This window comes from Schistosoma haematobium, chromosome 3 (genome assembly GCF_000699445.3).
Source record: "Schistosoma haematobium chromosome 3, whole genome shotgun sequence".
Lineage (NCBI taxonomy): Eukaryota > Metazoa > Platyhelminthes > Trematoda > Strigeidida > Schistosomatidae > Schistosoma > Schistosoma haematobium.
In genome coordinates, this window is record NC_067198.1 from 35466839 (window position 1) to 35489651 (window position 22813).

Below are 22813 nucleotides of genomic sequence, written 5' to 3' on the forward strand. Positions count from 1 at the left end.
ATTATTTAATTATTTAGTTACCAGTGTTTTTCATTTTTGACCTTAGTTAATTCGGATTATTTTACCTTTTTAATCCTGTTGTAGGTATGAAATGCTGGTTCATTAACTGTTTGATTAACTGCACAGAAAGTAGTTGATATTAGTTAGTGATGCAAACTACTTCGACTTGATCATTTCGGTAATATAAATACGATGAACATAATGTTCGTGTTTAACCAATAATAATTTACTTAAAGTTAGCTGATTATTTAACTAGTAATGTTGAATATTCAAAAATGATAGTATGTTTCTGGTGTATTATCAAATCTGATTACATTTAGTAATTACTATGTAATCTAGTAAGTTAAAATACACAAGAACAAAGATATGCTAACTTGTATTAAACTCCATTTATAAACTTACGTAGCAAAGCTGAACTTTATCAGTGAATAACCTTGAGAATAAAACCAGTTTTAGTTCATCAAAAATAAAAGACTTATATCAAATAGAAGATGAAAGGATTTCTATTTTACAAAATTGTTGCATTTTATAACGTTGGTTGTGAACTCTCTAACCTAGATATCCTACCCTTAACGTTTAAACCTTAGCCCTGAAATCTCAACCCTGATGTCTTAACAACAGAATATCAATGAATCTTATATTTCTAGACATATATTTGGTCTCCTTTGGTCAACATTCTAACGTTTTGTAGTTCCTTTATTACGTTTACTCATATGAATTGGTCCTAATGTGAACAACCATCAAAATTCACATTCGTAATTGCCGGTTGAATAACACGTTTGATTGATAATATGCGTCGTGACCCTGAAGAATTCTCACGTCCACCACTACCTGGAGATTATAGCTCAGCTTTACAGTTAAACTAATCTCCATAATCCTGTAAATTAGACTATAATCATGTGCTCACTAATAGTTATCTCTGAAACAGATTTCGCTGAGTTTCTAAAGTAAAATTCACAAAAATTGAGTAACACTGACCGATTGCTGAGTAATAATCAACGACATACTGTTCAGATAATTGCTGTAAGATATAAAGTTGAAAATGCCACCGGGTTTTTTTATAATGGTCAAAATTCTCTTTTAATAAATCATTTCTCACAAAATTTAGTCCCATATACTGTATACTCTGTGTAACAAATTGTTCTAGACATTATTCAGCATCGTGATAGCTCTAATTATCTTTACTTATTAACTTAAAATATAGATCTCGGATATCATTTCCATTTCACTATATATGTAATTAAGTTGTTTTTTTAACCGAAACTCAAATATATTTAAAAGACAGGTATATTACCTCCCATTCATCAATACACATAAATAGAATGTCTTTTTACTATATTTTAAACAAGTATTGTATAGAATTCGATCACGACGATTGATGAATGACGAACCAATGAAAGCTAGGAATAATTAAATGGTTGTTTTGACTAACTAGTGGTTTCAATGCACTATATAACTTCTATACTAAACACAAAACTGTAGACAGGATAGTAGAACAACACTGTCTTTCTTTTAGTTCGCCTAAGGTTTATCACTTCAAGTTGTTTAATTAGAGTCTCGGTAGCCTACATAATTGTTTTGTCCTTTTCGATCGTCTATTATATTTCAAGAATGATTACTCATGAGTCATTTATATTGGTTATGAATATTTAAATTCATGATATTAACAATTTATATATCCATCAAATTATTGATTAATACAAATCTGACTTTTGATCAGCGCAAATAAAACAGTGAAAAGTCAGAGTACTTCAGATATTATCAGAATAGGAATTTGTGGAGATCATAGTAATTTTAATATTTGAATTCACGAGTCGATCTAAGCTAGACCACTACTAAAACCCTGGAAACACTGAACGGCCGTTTCGTCCCAGTATGGGAGTTATCATTAGTGCGTATCTACGATCCAGCATACAGGACTCAAACCCAAGACCTCCGGTCTCGCGCCCGAATTCTTAACCCCTAGACGATTGCCTGAGATGGATAACTGTCTCCACCCGACACGGATTGGACTCCACTGGTCACGGATAGTCATAGACGATGGGTTGTGCAAGATCATAGGTCAATTGAAGTTAGACATTAAAATCTTTGGATGCTGACTCATTGGTCTAGAGCGTGAAACTGAAGTTCCTGTTTTACAATCTGACGTGTGGGATCGTGGATGCAATACATACAATATTCTCCATGGCCACTATGTATAGCTATTTCATAAGCGGTGATGGGTAAGAGGTATATGCTAGAAAAGGTACTTATATCAGGTATAAAAACCACTTATAATTTCGACACACAAAGAGAGGGTTATTAAAAAAAGAAAATCTTGAACATTCTACTGGTTAAGGGGTCAAACACGAACTGACGCCAGGCTACAGGTCGTTTTTACTAAGAAAATAGATCGACTAGAGACACCATTCAATGGAGCAGTTACCGCTAAACTTGTAAAAATGGAGTTAGAAATAACTCAAGAAGGTAATGTTCTTATATCCGAACGAAGAACTATTCATGAACTATTATTGGATAATTATTAAGTAACTAGATTACATATGTATTCCCATTCCTTTTATCGTAGGCTTTTATTTGACCTATTGGCCGCTGCTATACGCTTTATCATCATTAATTATTCCCAATTTGTCAGTTACAGTATCCCACACTCACGGCCACTTTTGGCTTGACCTTGAATAATTATTATTTCTCATTTTATGGTGTGATGCGGTCTGGTCTGATTGTATATAAGCCACGTGTCTGAAATTTACTATTTATATAGCCTAAGCCTAGTACTTGTGTTCTGGACTGAACGACTTGGACTAGGCGAGAAGCTGCTTTGCAGAGGACCAATAAAGATTCAGAGTTGACTCAAGGCTCCTAGTGTTGGTTGGCACGTCATTAGTTTAACACAGGGATAACGTCATAGAAGTCGGTATTCTGATTAGCAATTTTGTCACGTGATAGTTGACGAGTCAAAGGACATAACAGATGTATTGGAAAATCTGATATTTTTCGGAGATTAAATAACAATTTCCCAAAAAAGTATTTATTTGAATCTCTATTCCAAATACACACAATTTAATCTGGTCCCCTGAAACCTGTATGTTTAATAAGGGATTACAAAGAATAACTCAAAATTTTCTGTAAAACCCCTTTTACTTAACGCTGTATCATCGTCAGTCGGAGCTTAATTTTTCTTCATTTTATCAATTATTAGAGACTGGTTTTAACTATTTTTAAAAAAAATAGGAAATTAGAGCATACTTCTGTTACGGATCATTCATCTGAATCGTATAGTCGACATCACTAGTCATAAATAAGATTCATAACAATAACATTTAAGACAATCCAAGTTATGAATTTTTCTAAGTATCGTTAACTTAGTTCTAAAATGATAGACTTTTAAAAAAAATTAATAAACAGTTTGACTGTACTGTTTGGAGAATGCTGGTAGGAGGCCTATGTTCCATTAGGAGTAACAGGCGTAAGTAAGTAAGTTGACTGTACTATTCATTTCACCACTGTTAATGAGATTCGGTGTATTACAAGCATTGTTTACTTGAATATTAAATCATACATAATATTAGTAGAAAGAGCTGATAATGTAGTAAAATCATTAAGATAATATTAATTAACTTCTACAAACATTTATGTAGAATAGTGTATCGTGACAATTTCTTAAGCAGTGTGATTTATTTATATTATAAGTGAACATAACTATAGTAAGCTTATATAACCGATTACAATGATTTTATGACAATGATAATTATTAATGAATTAAATATTAGAGCAGTAAAATTATCAGTTAGCATATTTGCTAGAATGAATTTCATCCAAACAGAAATAGGGATTCATTAAGAATAAAATGTAATCATGAATGACTTAGGATATTGTTTAAAAAAAAAATTCCTATTTACTATATTGTATTTTATGTTGAACACTAATCTTATAGTGAAAAATCTTGTTTCTCAATGTAGATCTCACAACAACTACAACAACAACAACAAAAACATGGTAATTTGTTTGGAATGTATATCAACATTTTGAATGTCAATCTTATGTTTATGATCTTTCCTCATGAAACTTTACACTAATAATATTGTAAATATTAATTTGATCCCGAGAACAGGGATAAGTCGGCAAAGACCTAAAATCTATTAATACATAGTTACAGAAACATACAAAAATGCCTTTCCTATACACTACTTGATTAATCGCATATTATTTTTAAGTTATGATGAATGTTCTAAATACTTCGCTCATCGTGCTATTTAGATATCTTTGGTTTGTTCCGGGTTGAAGTAATGAGCACACATCTTTTGAAGTGTCTGATACAGGTTCCCAGTGCTATTTTAAATCCCAATTAAAAATCACTCAGTGAAAAGAACTAACTTCATTTTTAACAGTTGTAGAATGATTAGTCAAATATTCATATATCTTAACTCAACTTCCTACATGGTAATAATAAATTCAAATGAATCAGACTTTCAAATTATTCGTAAACACACCGAGTTTAGACCGATAGTTAGATTGAAGACCGATTTACAAGGAATCAAACAGTCAGTCATACGCGAGTTGGAAACACTCATACGTTGGAAATAATCATGGCATTTGTGAAAAAACTTAATTCTCATTTATTTGTATTCTAGTTAGTCAGTTATACGGAAAGTAGAACCTAGCACATTTCTACATTGGTTCAAATTGCTACACCACTTACGCACAGAGAGATTCCACAGTAGTAGAAGTAGTAACAATATTGGTAGTAGTAGAAAACACTAGATACAAAAGATAGAATTCGAAAAAAAATATGGATTCATGAAATAAGAATCATATTTCAGGCTAATCAAAAAAATTGATATTTAAGGGAAGAAAAAGATTGGATGCATCTGAACCACATATTTCAAGTACTTTAACCATTGCTCACAATAATCGCGCTAACTTCGACCACGTAGTTTACGCCTACCTACAACACCTAGTCTAACAGTCAATAACCTCATGAATTGATACCACGTCTTGGTCTGGAGATCGCTACCTTTCTTCTAACGTAATTCTACACTATTCATTATAGTGTATGAAGGTACCTGTTGGTCGGGGATAGATAGCACATGTCTCCACTACCTTAGTTACTGAAGATTCACTTACTCATCAATCGAGTTACCATCCTTACTTAGTTCCTTGCGTCTAAAATCAGAATTGTTTTATCTATAATCCCAATATACATGAGCCATAACTTAAAGGTATTTATGATCAAATACTAGTAACCTGAAACCAACCTGACATTTCCAGGTTTGTTCTTCACGAGCCGTAGATGACCGTTGGATGGTGATTGAAGTTAATACTTTAGATATTACACTGATCAGACCGATTGCTCTGTGGCTGTTACACGGACTTCTATACTTTCTTATGAACTTGGACGACCAGCAATCTTGATATCAGATGCAGTTACGACTAGATCCAATACCAGCTAATATCTCAGTCAAACTACAAACTGAAACTGCACCATCCTTAAAGATCTCTGGGGCTAACCTATCATGAACAATAGCTCTAACGCAATTTAGATTAGTCACTGAGGGTATTCTAATCTCCCGTTCGGATTGTTTATGAATAGTGGGTAGCCGCAGGTCAATTCGAATTTTCGATTAAATAGTTCTAATCTGGACCGAAAGTGGACAATGATCCCGTCTTGTTCTGAAACTTTCACTAAGTCGGATTTCTAATACCTGTTTCTTTGATGAGTCTGAATAGTTATCTACCACCACTACTTTGTCCATTGCTCACAATCATTACGTAGACTTTTTGTCAATCCACGTCTAAACTGTCTTCGCTACTGATCAGTTTCGGGACCTGACGAGATTAGTTTCCGAGCGTCTGTCCATTCACGAAGTGTCACGAAAGTAGACTGGTGTTTCTTGACCACTTGTTTTAAGTTGCTGGTAGATCTCATTATTGTTGGGACATCATGCTAAGCCACCTAGGTGTAGACACCACTTTCATGATTGACGAACCACCTTTGTAGTTGTATCTGAAACACTCTTGACATCTTGCCATTGACATGACCTATAGTGTCTTCTTGCTGTAGCTGTTCTGGGTCCAGTAAGATCCAGGTAAACGTGCGATCGCACTGAGAAATGATTCGAGTCTAAACATGATCTTCAGAATAGGAAACGGATTTCGGTCGAGTCTCTGCAATGACAGCTGATGAAGATATTGTTCATTTGTATCCATAGTAGTTTGGGTTGACATTAGTGATGACCATGTCAATGACTATGCTGAAAGTTGGTTCTTTCCAAAAAATCTTTGAGCATAGTTATAGCAGACGGTTACCGATTTGTTCATTAGATATATAGGCTAAAACAGTCTTCTTTATAAGATCAAACTAAATTACAATACACCTAAAATTCAATCCACGTTGACCAGTCACAATAAGCATAATACCTGTAACGAATATGAGTCAATCTATGTTACTACATAATATCATTATAATGAGACGGAATGAAAGAGATATTCCTGTCTTACTATTAACGTAGTAGTAGTAGTAGTATTTAATCACATTTTGTTTTGACTCACACGATATTTCTGTTTGAAGTGTAACGTGAAATAATTTGACTACAGTAAATCTTAGATATTAGTATTTCTGTCTATTTAGTAGGAAAAACAAACAACAAAACAGAACAGTTTACATATATGATAACCGTATTATATTTAATTAACCAATGAGCATTTTTAATAACATATGACATCGTAAAATGGTACCATTTATTTGTATGAAATATTTACAAGCTCTACAAAAAAATGAATTCATACACAATTTTATATGAATAGAAATCTGTATAGTAGTATATGTACAAAGGTATATTAATAATAATAAGTGAATTAGTTCAGATGTTAATGAGATTGAGCGCTAAGTGAAGATATATCACCTTTTAAGACAGCTTTTAAAGCAGCCAAAGGATCTGCACTAATTGTTGAGTTGGACAAAATTGATTCAGTTTTCAACGACATATTAAATTCACATTCAGGTTCCGTATTCGACGATAACATCTCTGATTCACATTGTTGTGGAGAGGTAGAAGGTGAAAGACCAGGAATAACCGTATTCGTTGAAAAATCATCACAAGTAAATGCATTTTCATCCACGGCCTCTTCCTTAACACCTTCAGGTGAGGAAGTTGATTCTTTATTATTTTCAGTAGGGTCAGGTGAAGGAAATTTCTTTTCCTAGAATAAATTCGAATATGAATTGTGTAAAGCAAATAGTAATGAACAAAATATCTAATGTACAACCAAATAGCAAAATTAACATTGATCCAAGAGCTTAAGAACGCCTTAGTGTACAACATTTTGGGGGAAGATATCAAGTTAGTCATCCCATATGTTTTACGTGAATTGACCCAGATGTGTCGGCTTTGTACCTTTTAAAACTTACCGTCGGCGACTGGGACCCGCGGGGCAAGGCGGCATACGGTATTTTTAGACGCAACCTTCTCTGATCCCTTCCTTTCGTTACGAGGATGTAGTATCGCTGGAGACGTTAGTTTTTTGGGGGAATACTTTACTACCACAACACCTAAGTACAGTTTCCAGCACAACTTTGTTCTCGGACTTTGAGTTTGGCACTTTTAGTCTTACTGCTCTCTAACCATGTTCTACGTATTAGCACCTAAATAACAAGTTTCAGCCAATATAGCTTGATTAGATCTTTAAGATATTCCAATCCGACTACCAAGTCACGGTATCAGATGCGGCCGGGAATCTGTTACTAAGTGAATGTATACTCCGAACTTGCTACACTGTTTGTTCACTACAGGATTTTAAAAATCGAAGCATCAGTTAGGGAATTCAGTGGTTAATGTATGAAAATGAAATATTATTAACTAGGGTTTATCAGACATTAGAAATCAGGCGTTCCAGAATTCATAGTAATTTAATTTAAATTTACCATTCATTTAAGATTGAGTGTACAATTACTTTTTCCAGATGCCTTTATACAAGTTAATACAAGAAAAGAAATCGACTTGCGATAAATTCAACTTACATCCTTAATTGAGAATTCTTTTCCTGCATCTTCTTGACAAATAGGATGATATACCTTGTCATCAACTCGAATAGCATCTTTTAGCATCCATTCTTCTTCTTCATGATCCCAAACTACTTCAAAACTTTCGTAGCACACAGCACATACCTTGAATAACAAAACACATTGATAATAATTATATGTGGAAATTATATTTGAAATAATCTCAGCGATTAAAATTTAAGTAATTCCAACATTTCGTCTAGCTAACTTGTCTGGACTTTTTCAGGGTAATAATCAAAATATATTGATAATAAATTGTGAATGAAGCACCTCAAAGATGTAAAGTGAACAACTTAGGGAGAAATCTAAAACACAAACCGACTGAAGAACGTTTGGTCTCTCGAGATGATTCTTTGGAAAAAACACCTACAATAGGGGAGCGCAATTTTTGCAGCACCAAATCCACAAATATAAATATATGACTGTACGATTACACAGCTTTAGCGCATGAAGTTGTCGAGGATTTTTTTCAGTAAACTACCTTTTCTTCCTCAAATGGATGAAAAGAAGAATTTCAGTTTCAACTGAGAATAATTACATGTCGCGTAACCTTTAGGTAGATAGAACATAATTTTGTGCAATAGTTCAGTGGTTAAATATGTCAAAGTTTGATAAATAGAGAGGATAAGCAGAAATAATGTACAAAAACGGATAAGTAAACAAAAAATGGAATAATTTGTAATATAGAAGACTAATAAAGCTTTGAAATGAGCTCTAAACGCGAACATGTACCGTATCGTAGACTAACTACGCTAAAGTTTAGTTCAACGACAAAAATCAAGTCAATATTCAGATAGATTGCTAGGAAGCCACTATGACACTATCAAGCCCAATTCAGCATTACATTACTGTTTGTATCTCATTGAGTTTAGTAAGGGCGACATGAAAACTATTGTTAGCATAATCAATTATAAAATAAAAGTATGTGAAAGTACTTTAAAGTTGATTTAGGTAGTGATAGCATTTTTACCGGTTGCAATACCATTAAAGCATAACAGTAAATCTGCTCTCTGAGAATGAAATATATATCAGTGTCAAAAGTTTCCATTAAACATAAACTCGAAACTAGACTTAAAAATTGCTATGTTTATTTCGCGCTATGTTTCTTACATTTAAATCTAGGATGAATGATTACTGAACTGACGACAATAGAGCTATCTTATTGTATATGGTAGGCCATTAATTGTCTTCTAGATAACATACTGTCGACCGCTCAACTACGAATCATTCCCAATCGTCTGAAGTTATGTTTAAATGTTAGGTAATTATCATTAAATTTAAAACAATTAGTCCCTTTGATAAATTTCGATAATACAATGAGAAGACGTAGTTTATCAGAATTATGTGATATATTTGCGCAATACATTTCGAACAATCTGATCACACATATACTTGTTAAGAACATTTATATATGAATGTTCTTAACAAGTATATGTGTGATCAGATTGTTCGAAATGTATTGCGCAAATATATCACATAATTCTGATAAACTACGTCTTCTCATTGCATTATCGAAATTATCATTAAGGTTTTAAACGGTTGTTTAGATACTTAATTAATGTTAATATGGTCACAGTTAACATTTATTTATTCATTCCCTTTACTTCCGTTTCTAAAATTGGTCAAATCTAATCAGTGCATATACATCGCTGCTGCGCTCGACCAGAACAAATGTAACAGATATTTACTATACGTATACACAAATATCTATCAATAAGAACGATGAGTATTTTTCAAAAAAGCAGTGTACACTTATAGTAAAAAACAAATTGTGGAACAGTAATGAATTAAAAAAATCTGGATTACGTATCAACCAAGCAAAAATAAACGAAAAACATTATTAGACCTTACAACTGCTTTGAAGCACCCGATGAAGTGGAATTAACAGTTCCCAGTAATAAATTTGACATAAACAACCGATAACCTTGACATTACCAACAAAACAGTACTATTGAATTTTTCAAAGAATATATATGTATATATATAACCCTCAGATGGTGTTCACGACAATACAAGACTACTGATACAGTAAAGTATTAAGTCACGATCTGCTAGTCGGAATTTGGTTGTTAACACTTAAGTTCATCTGATGTATTGCAACGTGTAATCCAGAAGTCTTTTAAAGTTTAAAGAAAACATACTCAAAGAATGCGTAATCAAAATGCTCCATACTTTGAGCTAACGGTTCTAAAAGTAAAATATTTACACGACATTTGCATAATGGCTTACATAAGAAGTAGTTCCGACCTGAAAATTGTGAATTAATTATGAACGAACGATCTCATACATTCTTCATCACTTTACAACATGGAACAAATACACATGGACCCATATTGCTATCATCTAAGATGACTGACACCGTTATATTACAAGTTGGTTTTTCAACATTTATGTACTAAAAAAAATCAGGACCAACACTTTTATTAGAAATCCTAACATTATGTGTATGAGGTTCACGAAATCTAAACTGGCTTTGATTCTACTTCCGAATTCCTGACTAATTGCTAACCAGTGAGTGATATCACGTTAACAGTGGCATTTCAATTTCCTTCAATTGGATAGAAATTGAGAAACCTTAGATACGACCAAGCTATTTGATAATGAAGTACGTTAATTACACCGGATCTATTTGCTTTGGAAAGGGCAGTTACCTCTTTAAAACGCTTGATTCATCAAGCAATGTCTATTTTCTATAGTATGACGAAAAAATGTACAACACATAAGACAGTCAGGATTCCAGTACTTTGATCCATATGAAGTTATCAATTATCTTTATCTAGTAGTATTACCAAGCATCATTTCATTTGATTCGATTAATTCTAGACTCTATATGAGGACATCCATTTTACTTTCATGAACCAACACTTCTTACAGAACCACGTACACCCTCCATTAGGGTGGGTCAACTAAATTAGTCCATTATAATTCTTGGAGCTTGTCGAAAATAAGTCTAAAACCAACACGCCATAACCAAAGTGAAGACACTGATACCCATGCACTTATTTTAACCTCTTTCCGTTTCATAGTTTTCAGGAAAATGTTATCACAGGAATCTATGTGGAGAACTAGTATTCTATAAAACTGCGCTTAGTTAGAATGAACCATTTAGATATACTTCTTATATTTATTGAGGGATTGAATGATGTGCAGTTTAAACACAATTTCTCAAAACCGATTGTTTTAAGTGCAGTTAATGTCAACAGACTATATACTAAATGATGGTCTGATTGTTACTGTATGTGAGCGAAGCTGATTCTAATTAGAACAGGGTTATCGTAAGCAAATAGCTATACCAGGCACGAATTGCCTAAATTGTTCCGGGTGTTCACAAACACAGTTACGAATAACATAAAACTGTCAAGACGCGCATTTATATATATATATATATATATATATATATATATATATATATATATATATATATATATATATATATATATATATGGTAGAGACAGAGAGGAAGGGGGAAGGAGACGAGATTCAGGTGAGGTTGGGTTAAATATTCTACATACCTCGTTTGATAATAGAGAAGTTGTGAGCATCCACCACCACGCTTATTCTGGTCGTCTTACCAGCCCAGGTGTAGTGGTATTTGAAAAAGTTTGGATGGAAACATGTGTTTGTGTTCCACTTATCTTCACTATCTGGACCTAAAGAGACGTCTATCTATTTAAAAACCAATTAAAATGCTGAGTAGTCCGCAGAATTGCTTTACGACGTAAATCATGGTGAAAGGGGGACCCCAAATGCCCTGGTACGGCCGAGAGTGGGGAGAGTCCGTACTCCCTCTCAAAATGCTCTCGCATGGCCACGCGTATAATAACCTCTGTCAGGGAAGCTCTAATCACTGCCTTCTCGTGGCGAGGGTGTTGTTTACGAAATTGAGAGGACGAAAAGCGAATGTCCGACGCTTTAACCGGGTTAGTGGACACGGAGTCCACCTAGGGGGGTTGGAAAACCCTGATTCCAAACCAATAATGCACATGGGCTCCAGTATCTTGAAGGAACAAATGGTGTACGAACCAATCGTTGGTCACCGGCTACCATGGGACTGCATTTCCTTACGATGCTCCATTGCCTTGTGGATCAGACCTTCAGGTCGAAGCCTCCGGGTGTGGTCTCCTAAGAAAACCACCCATTTCGGTGTGGGCACCCGGGCAGTATCACAGCCCTCACACATATCAAATGAGACTTGTGTGGCGCATATGTATCTGGTGCCTCCTTGTACCAATATCTGTGTTAAAATAAATAAATGAATAAAACATCGTGAAAGACAGGGGGCGTGTCGCTAATATTCGGTCCTGTATGCTTTCAAAGAAGTGGTCACGTATTTTGGGATTCATATGACAGTAAAACTGATCATATAAGTAAAACACTAAATGAAGAGGACAGTTAACCTTCACTGATGGTCGTTACATGTTATGGGTACCTGACTATCGTCTACACTTACATATATCGTTCAAGATTAAAATCCGGTTAGAAAATACTCAGGTGGCGAGAAATACCATTGAGGTTATCGGTGATATCCCATTAGTTAAGGTAATTATTGATGAGCCGAATACATTTCTTGACAGGAAATAATTAGGAAGTGTAGACTAGGGATAGAGCTTATTCTGTCGTTTATTACTACTGATCTCAACGATTCAATGATAGTATCTGTACAGGAAACGATTACTCAGTCCCCTAAATCCTCCTAAAGCAATTGCAAATGCGTGACGACTTTATTCTTTTTTGGCTTACGTCGAATCACACGCTCTGAGATATGTATATTAATATTCTTCAACTCATAATTGATCATCACTACACGTAATTATCTCTTTTGAAGTCACTGGCAATACATTATAGTCACTTATTTAACTCTGATAACTTGCATTTCGTAAACGAAGTCAGAGGTTACAATAAATTGCGCTAACCATATCCACTGGTATCCACTAGAGCTGTTCAAATCTTTTACTTTTAATCAACATACTCTTAGTTACCGTATTCTGCATTAAGGTTTTTGGAAATCGTTTTCTTGAATTAAAACTCCCTAGTAGACCTGAAGTGCTTAAATCACATAAATCCGTCTCGCGATGTCGAATAAATACAGTGTTACAAGCTCCTTGAATAATAACACTAAAACATGTCAGATGCAATTCTCTATCCCCTCTTAAGTGAGACATGTTACAATCCGACTGGTACTAAAAAAGACAGTAAATCAGTAGACCGTATTGACTAAGTGGATTGTTGTGATAGTTTCCTTAGTTCTCGTGATTTAGTAACCAATTTTATTCTTTTCTCTACCAATTATTTATTTCAAGATTTCACTATCAGCCGTATATTATATTTCTACTCCTGTGAACTTGTTCATGTAGCAGCAAGTATAGCAATCTTAACTAATAAATATTTATTCAAGATCTCACGTAGTGTATCTGTCTGTAATATGAATTCCTGGAATTCTTTATCTTGTTTGTTAGAAAGATGAGACTATTTGAATTAGAGCACCAAATCGTATCAATTCGATACGAACACCAAAACCTAAATAATATCCTTCTGAGTTTACAAAAACAGCCTTAGAAGATTTACCAAGGTAAACTATGTTCATTCCAAATCACAAACGAGGTGAATCCAAGCGACGTCGACGGATAAGCAAAGTTGTACACTTTTTGCTAGCAGTTTAGTCAAAGATATGGGCCAGTATTTAAAGAGTTCAAGGAGTTATTGGCTTTAACTCAATTGTATCCATCTATTTCCAACATCAAGTTATGTAATTATCCCCTACAACACATTATGATTACAGGTTAGTACATCAAACCTATATGGTACCGCCTATGAGCATTATTTTGGCTCTAAAAAGAGCTAACAAAACGATCGCTAGCTTTTGGTTATCCAAATTTAAAATGAATCTCTGTATTAGTTACAGCGATCGCAATGTAAACTGGGCACTAATACATTTCCAAAAAATAACTTAAAACATCAGAAAATTTTGAGTAATACATTTAAAACTAGCATGTGAGATAAATAATCCTAGTCACTAAAAGCGCATTACTAACATGTTAATCATAGGAAGCAGAAATATATAACTACTGGATTCTATGTAATGTGATTTGGTTTGTCAACTAAGTCTATTGACCTTGTTTGCAAAGACGAGTGTTATCAACCAAAATGGCTGGTATACAAAGTACTCTTGAGCATTTCTTCAGTTCCTAAATAAAATTTGCGAAATACTGAAGAAAGGGTTAAAGGAAATGGAGTCATAAAGCCACACCCCTCCCCATAATTTATATCTGGATAAACTTCCAAAGTACATACCGCAAGCGTAATGATTTCTTGGTGCCATATTGGACCAGGCTATCGCCTGGTCTGCTAAGAATAAAATTATAAATCACCACAAAAAGTTTCTGAAACGAAATTTGTCAGCTGCACACACAGGAAAGATCGAAGTCATTTCCACTCGCATTTATAAACCAAACCTCACTGCTTGTCCAAGTTTTCTTTTTTAGGGAAGATAACAATTAGGATGAAAGAACGTCTTCTAATGGCAGCCTTCTTGAGAGAAAACTAACATTAACAGAAATTGTTTACGCTTATCGCGGACTTCACAGCAGTGACAACCTACCGTTCCATACACATATATGAACCAAGGAGTTAATACATACCGATTGACACATAGATAAACGCAGTTACCATATTATCCGCTATTTATACAACTAGCTACGGAAATGAACAATTTATCAACTCCAAAACTAAGCGAAGCTAATTAAAATAGTGTAGTTACGACTTTTAAGATCAATTTAAAAACTGAGAAATACAATTACATTCCAACCAAGCATCTACAAACGACAATAAATTAGAACGCTGGGTATCGCAATTTACAAAACGCATGAGAAGCTTAAAACAACCAATAAATTTGTAAACGGTAAAATGTAAACCACCAGAGTATCAAGTTACTTGAAGGTAAGAATCGCGTTTCGTGGCCAGCAATTTAAAATGTGTTGGTTCTAGATACCGTTGGGTACGATAAACATAGAACTACTGATTACCCATTGATTAACCGTATTTCAAGAGATACCATTGAATCATTCTAGAGAATACTTAGAGCTGAACCCTAGATTTCGACTGAGTGTAACTGTTAGTATTTTATAATATATAATCTGCCTTATTAGAAAGCGATAGAAGTCTTGGTACTAAAAATTTTCCAACACCGTTACCCGGGAATATAATTTATTTAGAACTATTACGACAGTCTTAAGAATTGTTAAATAAATAACAGTTCAGTTGTATACAACGCGATACTCTTAGAACATAGGAATGCTGAGCAGAAAGTAATCTTTTTGTAAAATCTATAGTTATCCAGAGGTTTCGATAGGATTACCAGGGTCAAATGTATTCTATTAGGTTTTGGGTAATTTAGGGAGTACTATTTATAAAACTGTTAAGTGTGAGAAAACCTCACAGATAACCTAGTGACATTTACGAGATATCAGAATTACGATAAGGTCTAAATGCGCACTTCGTGGCAGTCTGAAATTCATTTCATCAATAGTACGTTTCTGGTACTATTAAAAGCAATAAGATTTCAGTGCACGAGCGAAAAAAGTAGTGAGATCCTAGGATGGTATTCTTCACGATTATTTTACTTATCTGTATTCAACGAGAAGCTGATAATACTCGAATCCTTTTTCTGGTTCATACTTGCATATATTTCTTTACGGCTCTACAACGCATTCTGGCACTTATCCAAGTAGTTACTACTTTGTCAAGTTCTATAGAGTCTCTATTGTCTAGTGGGATTCCATAAAGGCAGAAATGTTATCCAGAGTGTGACCTGTGAGAAGTTAAAAAGTGAAAACGAAAGTGATAACTGAAAGTGACTTACATTTTTCGATGGATCCGCGAATGCTGTGCATTTGTACTCTTGTAAATCGTGGATCGGACTACCAGGCTCGAATTGAGGGGCGCCCTCTCGTGTCATTTCACTAATTAACCAATACTGTAATGGTTGATAGAAGTTACGACTGCGTCGTTCTTGTCCATAACTTGAATTCTTCATATAATGGTAATCAAGGTGCTTTGCAAACTCCGGTGAAAGGTCACTTTGGAAACGCAGACCACACTGACCACATTGGTGACCATTATATAATTCGTCAATCTCAACAGCGAATGGATTCTTAAAACGCTCCCAGCTGTAGCTCCCTAGCTCAGGAGGTTCTGGTTTCTTTTCATGTTCTGTACTGGGCACTATACCAGCTTTAACCAACTTTTTGAATAACTCATGCACATCTATGTTAAGCGGAGTACTTGTATTCGATGAGCTCTCATCTTTGTTTGGTATAGGTTTTTCGCTCTTACTACTGATATCAGGGTTCGCAAACTCTGGTAATTTTTGTCCATTACTTTGGTTACTGCTATTTGGAGCATCTGTAGGATGCATAGGTGACGGTCGCTTTCCATTGCCTACAGGTCTGTTTACAAAAGAAGCATGGTTTCTTGAACTATATCCATGTTCGGCGAGGCGTGCAAGTTCCTTGATAGGGTTGAGTGGTGCCATAAACAGATTTTTAGGTGAACCAAACAAACCTTGACCTGCCCACTTGAGTAGACGAGGAGGAATAGGTGGTAAGACATTAACATTCCTTGGCACGTTTCCAACAAATTTTACACCGACTGAATGAAGACCGACATTTATAAAAGTTAGGTGGGATGTTGTAGGGACAGTGTGTGGACGACCATCGATAACAAGTTCATGACCCGGACCACCTAGGTATGCCACATAGAATCTAGGTCCAATGGAAACACGAGTAAAACCTGTGCCAGGAATGTTGAAGCAATGACCATCAATAACAATAGTAGCAAACTCACACCGGAATCGTACAGCATGTATGCGATCCCCAATTGCTATTAATGGTTGAACTCTATCTAATAACAGTGTGAACTGTTGACCATCAATAGTTATCCGTCTTGGTGGCTTGGGATGAGTTACAAGACTAAGCATTCGTGGATCGACGCCAATATTAACCATGTCTGGAAATCCATTGATCTCAACACTCCATACAGGACCACGAATCGGTGGCCCACGGATAGGTGGGATTGCAGGTGGCTGGAAGGATGAATTTAACTGTGGTCTATCTCTGGGGAAATCTGCAATGCGAGGTGGTGGATGATGTTCCTTCACTGGGACGAAATTATCTACTTTGGAGTATCGAGGTGGAATATTTTCAGATTTTAAAATCTCAGGACGTAATTTTACGTCTGGATTACAATTACCAAAACTTTTTCCAGACTGTACTTCACTCGGTGGAAGGCGTTCTTCTGTGTCGTACCTGGACACAGGAGGTATTGATGTTACGGCGTCAGGTTTATTAATAGCTAACACATCTAATGGTCCTTTCGATATCTTCTCAGAAATACTGAAACTTGGAGAACAGGTAAGTGGAGGGTCTGACGGAGCAAAACGCATATCTATGTCTTTCGTTTCTCGTCGAGAACAGACTTCACTATGCTTTCCAATGTAATCTGACCAACCTGATGATCTAGCGGGAGAAGGTGGTACTGTGTTTTGTGAACGCATATCACAGTCCTCACCACCGAACAACATAACCTTTTTAGATAACTCACTAGCATCCGCCTGTTTACCTTGTTTTCGAGCAACTGACTCCATATTTTGATCTCCTGAACGATCGATAAGGTACTCTTCAGATGAATGAGATTCTTGGGGTGACTTTCGTTTCCGATTAAGCCGCGGATCACGTGAAGCTGAGATGACGGTTTTCGTTGTCAAAGAAGTTTCCCTCGCTTCCTGCTTTACACTAACTACCACAGGTTCCGTTTTAGTTTGTATTTTTGGGACATTTGGTAAAGATCTAAACGCAGCTTTCGCTTCAGGAGCGCTGGCTAAAAGAGGCCAAGCTGGATCATGCTCACGCACTCGAATATCCAATTCATACATCCTAGAATTTGGAAATATATCTTTCCATGTTGTCCTCAAATTGTACAGTTTCAACCGCCCCTTCTCATCTCGTATCTAAATAGAGTATTAAGACAATTTCCGCGTAGTAACTTACCGATTGGAAAGAATGCACAAAGGCATCAACAATATCCACGGTATACAACTTTCTGTAGGGTGTACCTACGTTTTTAACTATTGAGTCGATTACGTACAAGCCAAGTAGCTTCAATCCTGCCGGTATCTGTAATAAAAGGTTTGATAACTGTATTCCAAAAACAACTCGTTTTTCGTGAAACCTACAACGCTACCTAATCAATATGCGTCTCACGAGGTTCTACACGACTATTAATAGACAAATCGCATACGAAGGCTAGATTAAGCGCTTAAGCAATTAGTTATCGCTTCGCCCAAACCCAGCACCCATATGATACAAAAAATTCAAAACTGACAAAAACATTTATTGTTCTTTTTTTCATCTGTACAGTTGTGCACAGGACATAACAAGTAGAAGATACTAAATAACTCACCATTTGAACATGCTTAAGGGTAAGATCCACAATGCTCTGAGCAACCCCAATGGTATCTTTATGATCGCGCGCAACGATAGTCAAAGCATTTATTTTGTATTTATCATTGTCTTTGAGATTCTCCAAATCCTTCTTGAAGGTTGATAAAAGATCGCTAGCCGACGCCATTAGGGAGCCACACGTCGAGCCAGTAGCGAAGAAAACGAAACAACCTGGGGGAGCGCGTATTGATGTCAAGGTCAGATTAAGAAATTTAAACAAAATGCTAGATGTAAAATCGATATGAAAGACAAAGTAGTTCTATTTTGTGAACCGCCGTGAGTAGTCAACGATTGTCTTTGGGATCGAACTTGGATAGACAAAAACATTGTTATGGAAAAATGAATCTTTGAAAGTTTACTGAAGATCAAGTTTTTCAGGTAAAAATATTATGAGAAATCATTGAAAAAGATTAGCAGGTGACGTTACAGATCATGTGTTGAAATTAGGCCTGAGATTCTGCAGAATTTCAAATTTTAAAATTCGTTCGTCACATGTTCGTTTTACATCCCCGAAAATGGGTCAAATTTTCCCCAAAATTGGGAGCTTGGGTCGTTATCGGTTAGCCTAATGGTCTACAAGAAGCACAAAGAAAAATAGTAAAGACTAATGAGTGGATGTAGAAAAATCCATTTTAATCAACAACATGCTATCTTGAGCTCTACACCATCGTCTTGTAACATTCAAGATCAGCTCACAATAAAGTTCAAACATGAGAATACGGGCGATATCTCAAAGAAAAACCCACACACCACGAGTTCACCAAACAAACTTTCCTGGGCAGAAGTAACAAACCGTTCGTTTCTTGGGGTCCACCTTTGCTATCAAAAGAGCGGCATCAGTTATTAAGATGTATTTCTTCTATATATGAAGGTAAGAATACACTTAGTTATTGGAACCCTTATTCTTAGAACCAGGCACAGAAGCTGCTGGATGACTCAGTATTTAAATTACTTGTTAGTCCTACACTGAGATCCATTTGCATCGATAGTGTACGAAGTGAATTAAACAGCGTGTACAGGAAATTAGACAATACGCAATCTGAAGTGAAGTCATTTGCGGGCTCCTCATCAAGACATGATGACCTCAAGCAAGAAATGAGGGCCTGGTCATCCTTTATGCTGCCGCTGTTGAAGAACGTGGTTCCTGTGGACCTTGAAGTCATTATCAAAGCAGCAACTTTGGCCGATTTTATCGTTGGCGAATTTGCAAAGCGAATAGTCCGTAATAATAACACGATTATCTATAGTTACCTGACAAAATGACGCTCAAATTCGTGAAAGACAGTCCATGCCTATGTATTCACCTTGGTACAGAGCACCAGAATTTCTTGTACCCTAACTGTTTTAGATTCGATTCAGATTTATTAGCTGAAAAACGGAATGAATCCGAACGGTTAATTTGCACACTTACGAAGCTTAGGAGTGCTTGTGTAGTCGTAGATAAAACCACTTATATGGATCAAGAAAATATACCTCCTTTACATGCCTAAAACTGATACATTTATAAAATCCTTTAAGTTTACAAAGATCCGCGTGGAAGGCAAGATTTCATCCGTCTTCTACAAATATGGTGGGCTATACATATCACTGCTTCTTCTAAAGATGTTTACTCACTTTCTCTGAAAACAGGCACTTGCCCTTAATGTTGAAAAACCTCACATATCGTACCATCTTACAAATCTGCAGATTGGAATGACATTAACAATTATGGGCTCATGCATTCCACTTCAGTTATCTGGAAGATTATGGAAAAAACTGTTAGCGGCGTACTGTCCAGCTACTTATTCACTGAAAAATTTATTGATGATTCCAAACGCGGATTTCTTAAAGATCGATCTTGTTCGACCTTCCTCTTTCAATTCTTTAATTTAGTTTTTACTCATTTTAACCAAGGTTATCTAGTCCAAGTGCTATATGTTGACAATTCTAAATCTTTAGACATAGCTAACGATAAGCTTCTTATAGGCGAATTCCCATCTTACGGGATTGAAAACAATCTGCTTGTTTGGTTTAATTCTTTCTTCGGCCACCGACACCAAATGGTCAAATATGTAGTACAAGGTAGTGTTTTTAGTCGTTTGCTCCTTCTAGCTTATATCAATTATATTTGCGGTTGCTTTCTTATGATTGAGCCAAATCTATATGTAGATGATCGTAAAATAGTTCATTCATATCTTCATGATTAACTGGACATTACACGAAATTGAATCAGTATGGATCTCGACAAGGTAACCAAGTGGTGTGTGCCATAGCAGTTGGGGTCTAACGCGGCTAAATATGGGTGGATGCACTTCAGCAATATATCGCTCAACTAAGGTCTTACCATAAACGGCGAAGAGTCATCTAGGTTACAAACAGTAGTAGACTTAAGACGTAGGTACTCCTACAATCTATCTTTCACAGAACAGGCCACGAAACAGAACTCCTGGTCCCAACGTCTTGTTGGTTGCTTAACTCATAACCTTGACAACAACGAGTCACTTATTTTGATGTATAGAGTATGTGTTTGGTCACTCCTGTAATACTGAACGTTTATTTTTAATAGTGTTCTTATTAAGGATATATTAAGGCTAGAACCCATTCAGAAACGATTTACACTTATCATTCTTTGGACTGATTGTACCCTAAATTGTAAGTTCAGATGTAACAGGATTGCACTCAACCCTTTGTGGAAGATGAGACTCAAACTAAACCTAGTATTCTTCAAAATGCTTAATAAACTATCCTTTACACCCGGTCAAGGAATTCAGTATGCGTAAATTTCTAATCATAACATCTGTAACTATTTGTTATTGGTGGAACAAACGTATTCTAAATTTTCCAGACCCTAGAATAATTTACAGAAATCTTTCCGGGAGATGAAATCACTCCTATCTCTGTTTGCTGCATCGGTTCTCATCTATCCTCTGAAAATGCTTTAGATGTACTTACACCTATGAGGATGTAGAATTACGGTCTTCTTCGTTATTAATACTGTTTCAATAATAGACCTAATCCTAGAGTTGTAGATGTGTCATAACGTGACTGCCTAATCTATAATGTCTTACGTGGGAATCACATCATTGTCTACTCATCGTGTCGTAACAATTAACAATATGATACTGAGTACTTTTGAAGAACACATTTAAACTGGAGATAAGATAATATATCTAATGTGGATAAATACAAGTTGTACAGAATGACCACATCTGTGAGGCTGAGCCATGCCACTCGACTGAAGTCATGGATGTTCCCGAGTTCTCCATTGTTAACCTTCTCCTCGTGCCAACTGTTGAATATAAATATTTTCAGCAATTATATGCCCAGCTTCAAAGGACGTGTGGTTAGTGTCCAATGCCACCACAAGTGTTTCTTATTCCACAAGTGAGATTACAGACATTTATAATGCTGAACTCACTAAGTAAACTTATCGACCTGTTGTTGGTTTGCACTTCGTCCCTAACAATCTTAACCTACCTGAATACTATCAAACACGAAATTTAGGTCATGAAATAACCTGAAATACTTATCAAGGTAGACCTGACTAATCTATCATAGTAAATAATGCCTTCTATGTTCCATACTCTCTACCTCTGTCTTATATTCTTTGCCTGCAGATGGTTATAATCGTTTCGTTATGGCGCAGGAAATGACCTTAAACGCACCATTCATATATCAACAGTATCTGAACTTGGAAAAATGAAACATCCTGGCTGATTCCTTTCACTGCTAACATATGTGATGAATGTACTAGAGAAAAATATTATCAAACTAAAAAAGCATTGAAAAGTCAACTAAAATACTTGGTTTATACATACGATATTACCATGTATATTAAATACTTAATGCCTGTAAAGTGGCACGAGTTCTAAAAATGTTAAATTCACAATGCATGTCATACTATAGGCAAAGGTGGACAGTGGCTAGCAGTGAGGACAAAGACGCGCGTTTCGTCCTCTTTGTGACTCGTCAGCTGGATGTTTATGCATCCCAGGTTAGATGTTCACTCTAAGACCAGAGCCAAATACCATTCTCTACAAACGCCATCGCGTTATCCATCTAGCTGCAGAGTGCTGATAGCCACAAGCTTGTGCAATGGGGTGAATATACAAGTAAAACAACACCAAGTGAATTTGTATAATATTATATTTGATTATAACTCCGCCTGAAGTCCCTCCGGGGGCTACTGCCGGTCCCAAGCCCGGATAAAGGAGGAGGGTTGGGCATGGGGTTAGCGTCCCCATCCCGTAGAAAAATAACTCGCTGAAAAAACGCTGAC

General features: G+C 35.8%; 2 protein-coding genes across 3 annotated transcripts; one reads left to right on the forward strand and one right to left on the reverse strand.

Annotated features, from left to right (window-relative positions):
- Positions 1-275: 275 nt before the first annotated feature.
- MS3_00005643 (uncharacterized protein) lies at positions 276-7301 on the forward strand (the record flags this gene model as incomplete). The annotated part of the gene is made up of 4 exons (XM_035730292.1): positions 276-281; positions 3960-3996; positions 6924-7099; positions 7176-7301. 4 exons carry the CDS (start codon positions 276-278, stop codon positions 7299-7301), a joined length of 345 nt encoding a protein of 114 aa, XP_035586366.1.
- PCF11_1 (mRNA 3' end processing factor) lies at positions 6658-18752 on the reverse strand (the record flags this gene model as incomplete). 2 transcript variants are annotated; one of them, XM_012942279.3, is made up of 5 exons in its annotated part: positions 18515-18752; positions 18103-18228; positions 15918-18062; positions 8018-8164; positions 6868-7200 (listed from the first exon to the last, which is right to left on the reverse strand). In XM_012942279.3, exons 1-5 carry the CDS (start codon positions 18680-18682, stop codon positions 6868-6870), a joined length of 2919 nt encoding a protein of 972 aa, XP_012797733.1. In that variant the 5' UTR covers positions 18683-18752. The 2 variants fall into 2 exon arrangements, with proteins under 2 accessions (XP_051069737.1, XP_012797733.1); XM_051213733.1 differs by lacking the exon at positions 18103-18228 and having other exon boundaries at positions 6658-7200.
- Between the last annotated feature and the right edge of the window lie 4061 nt (positions 18753-22813).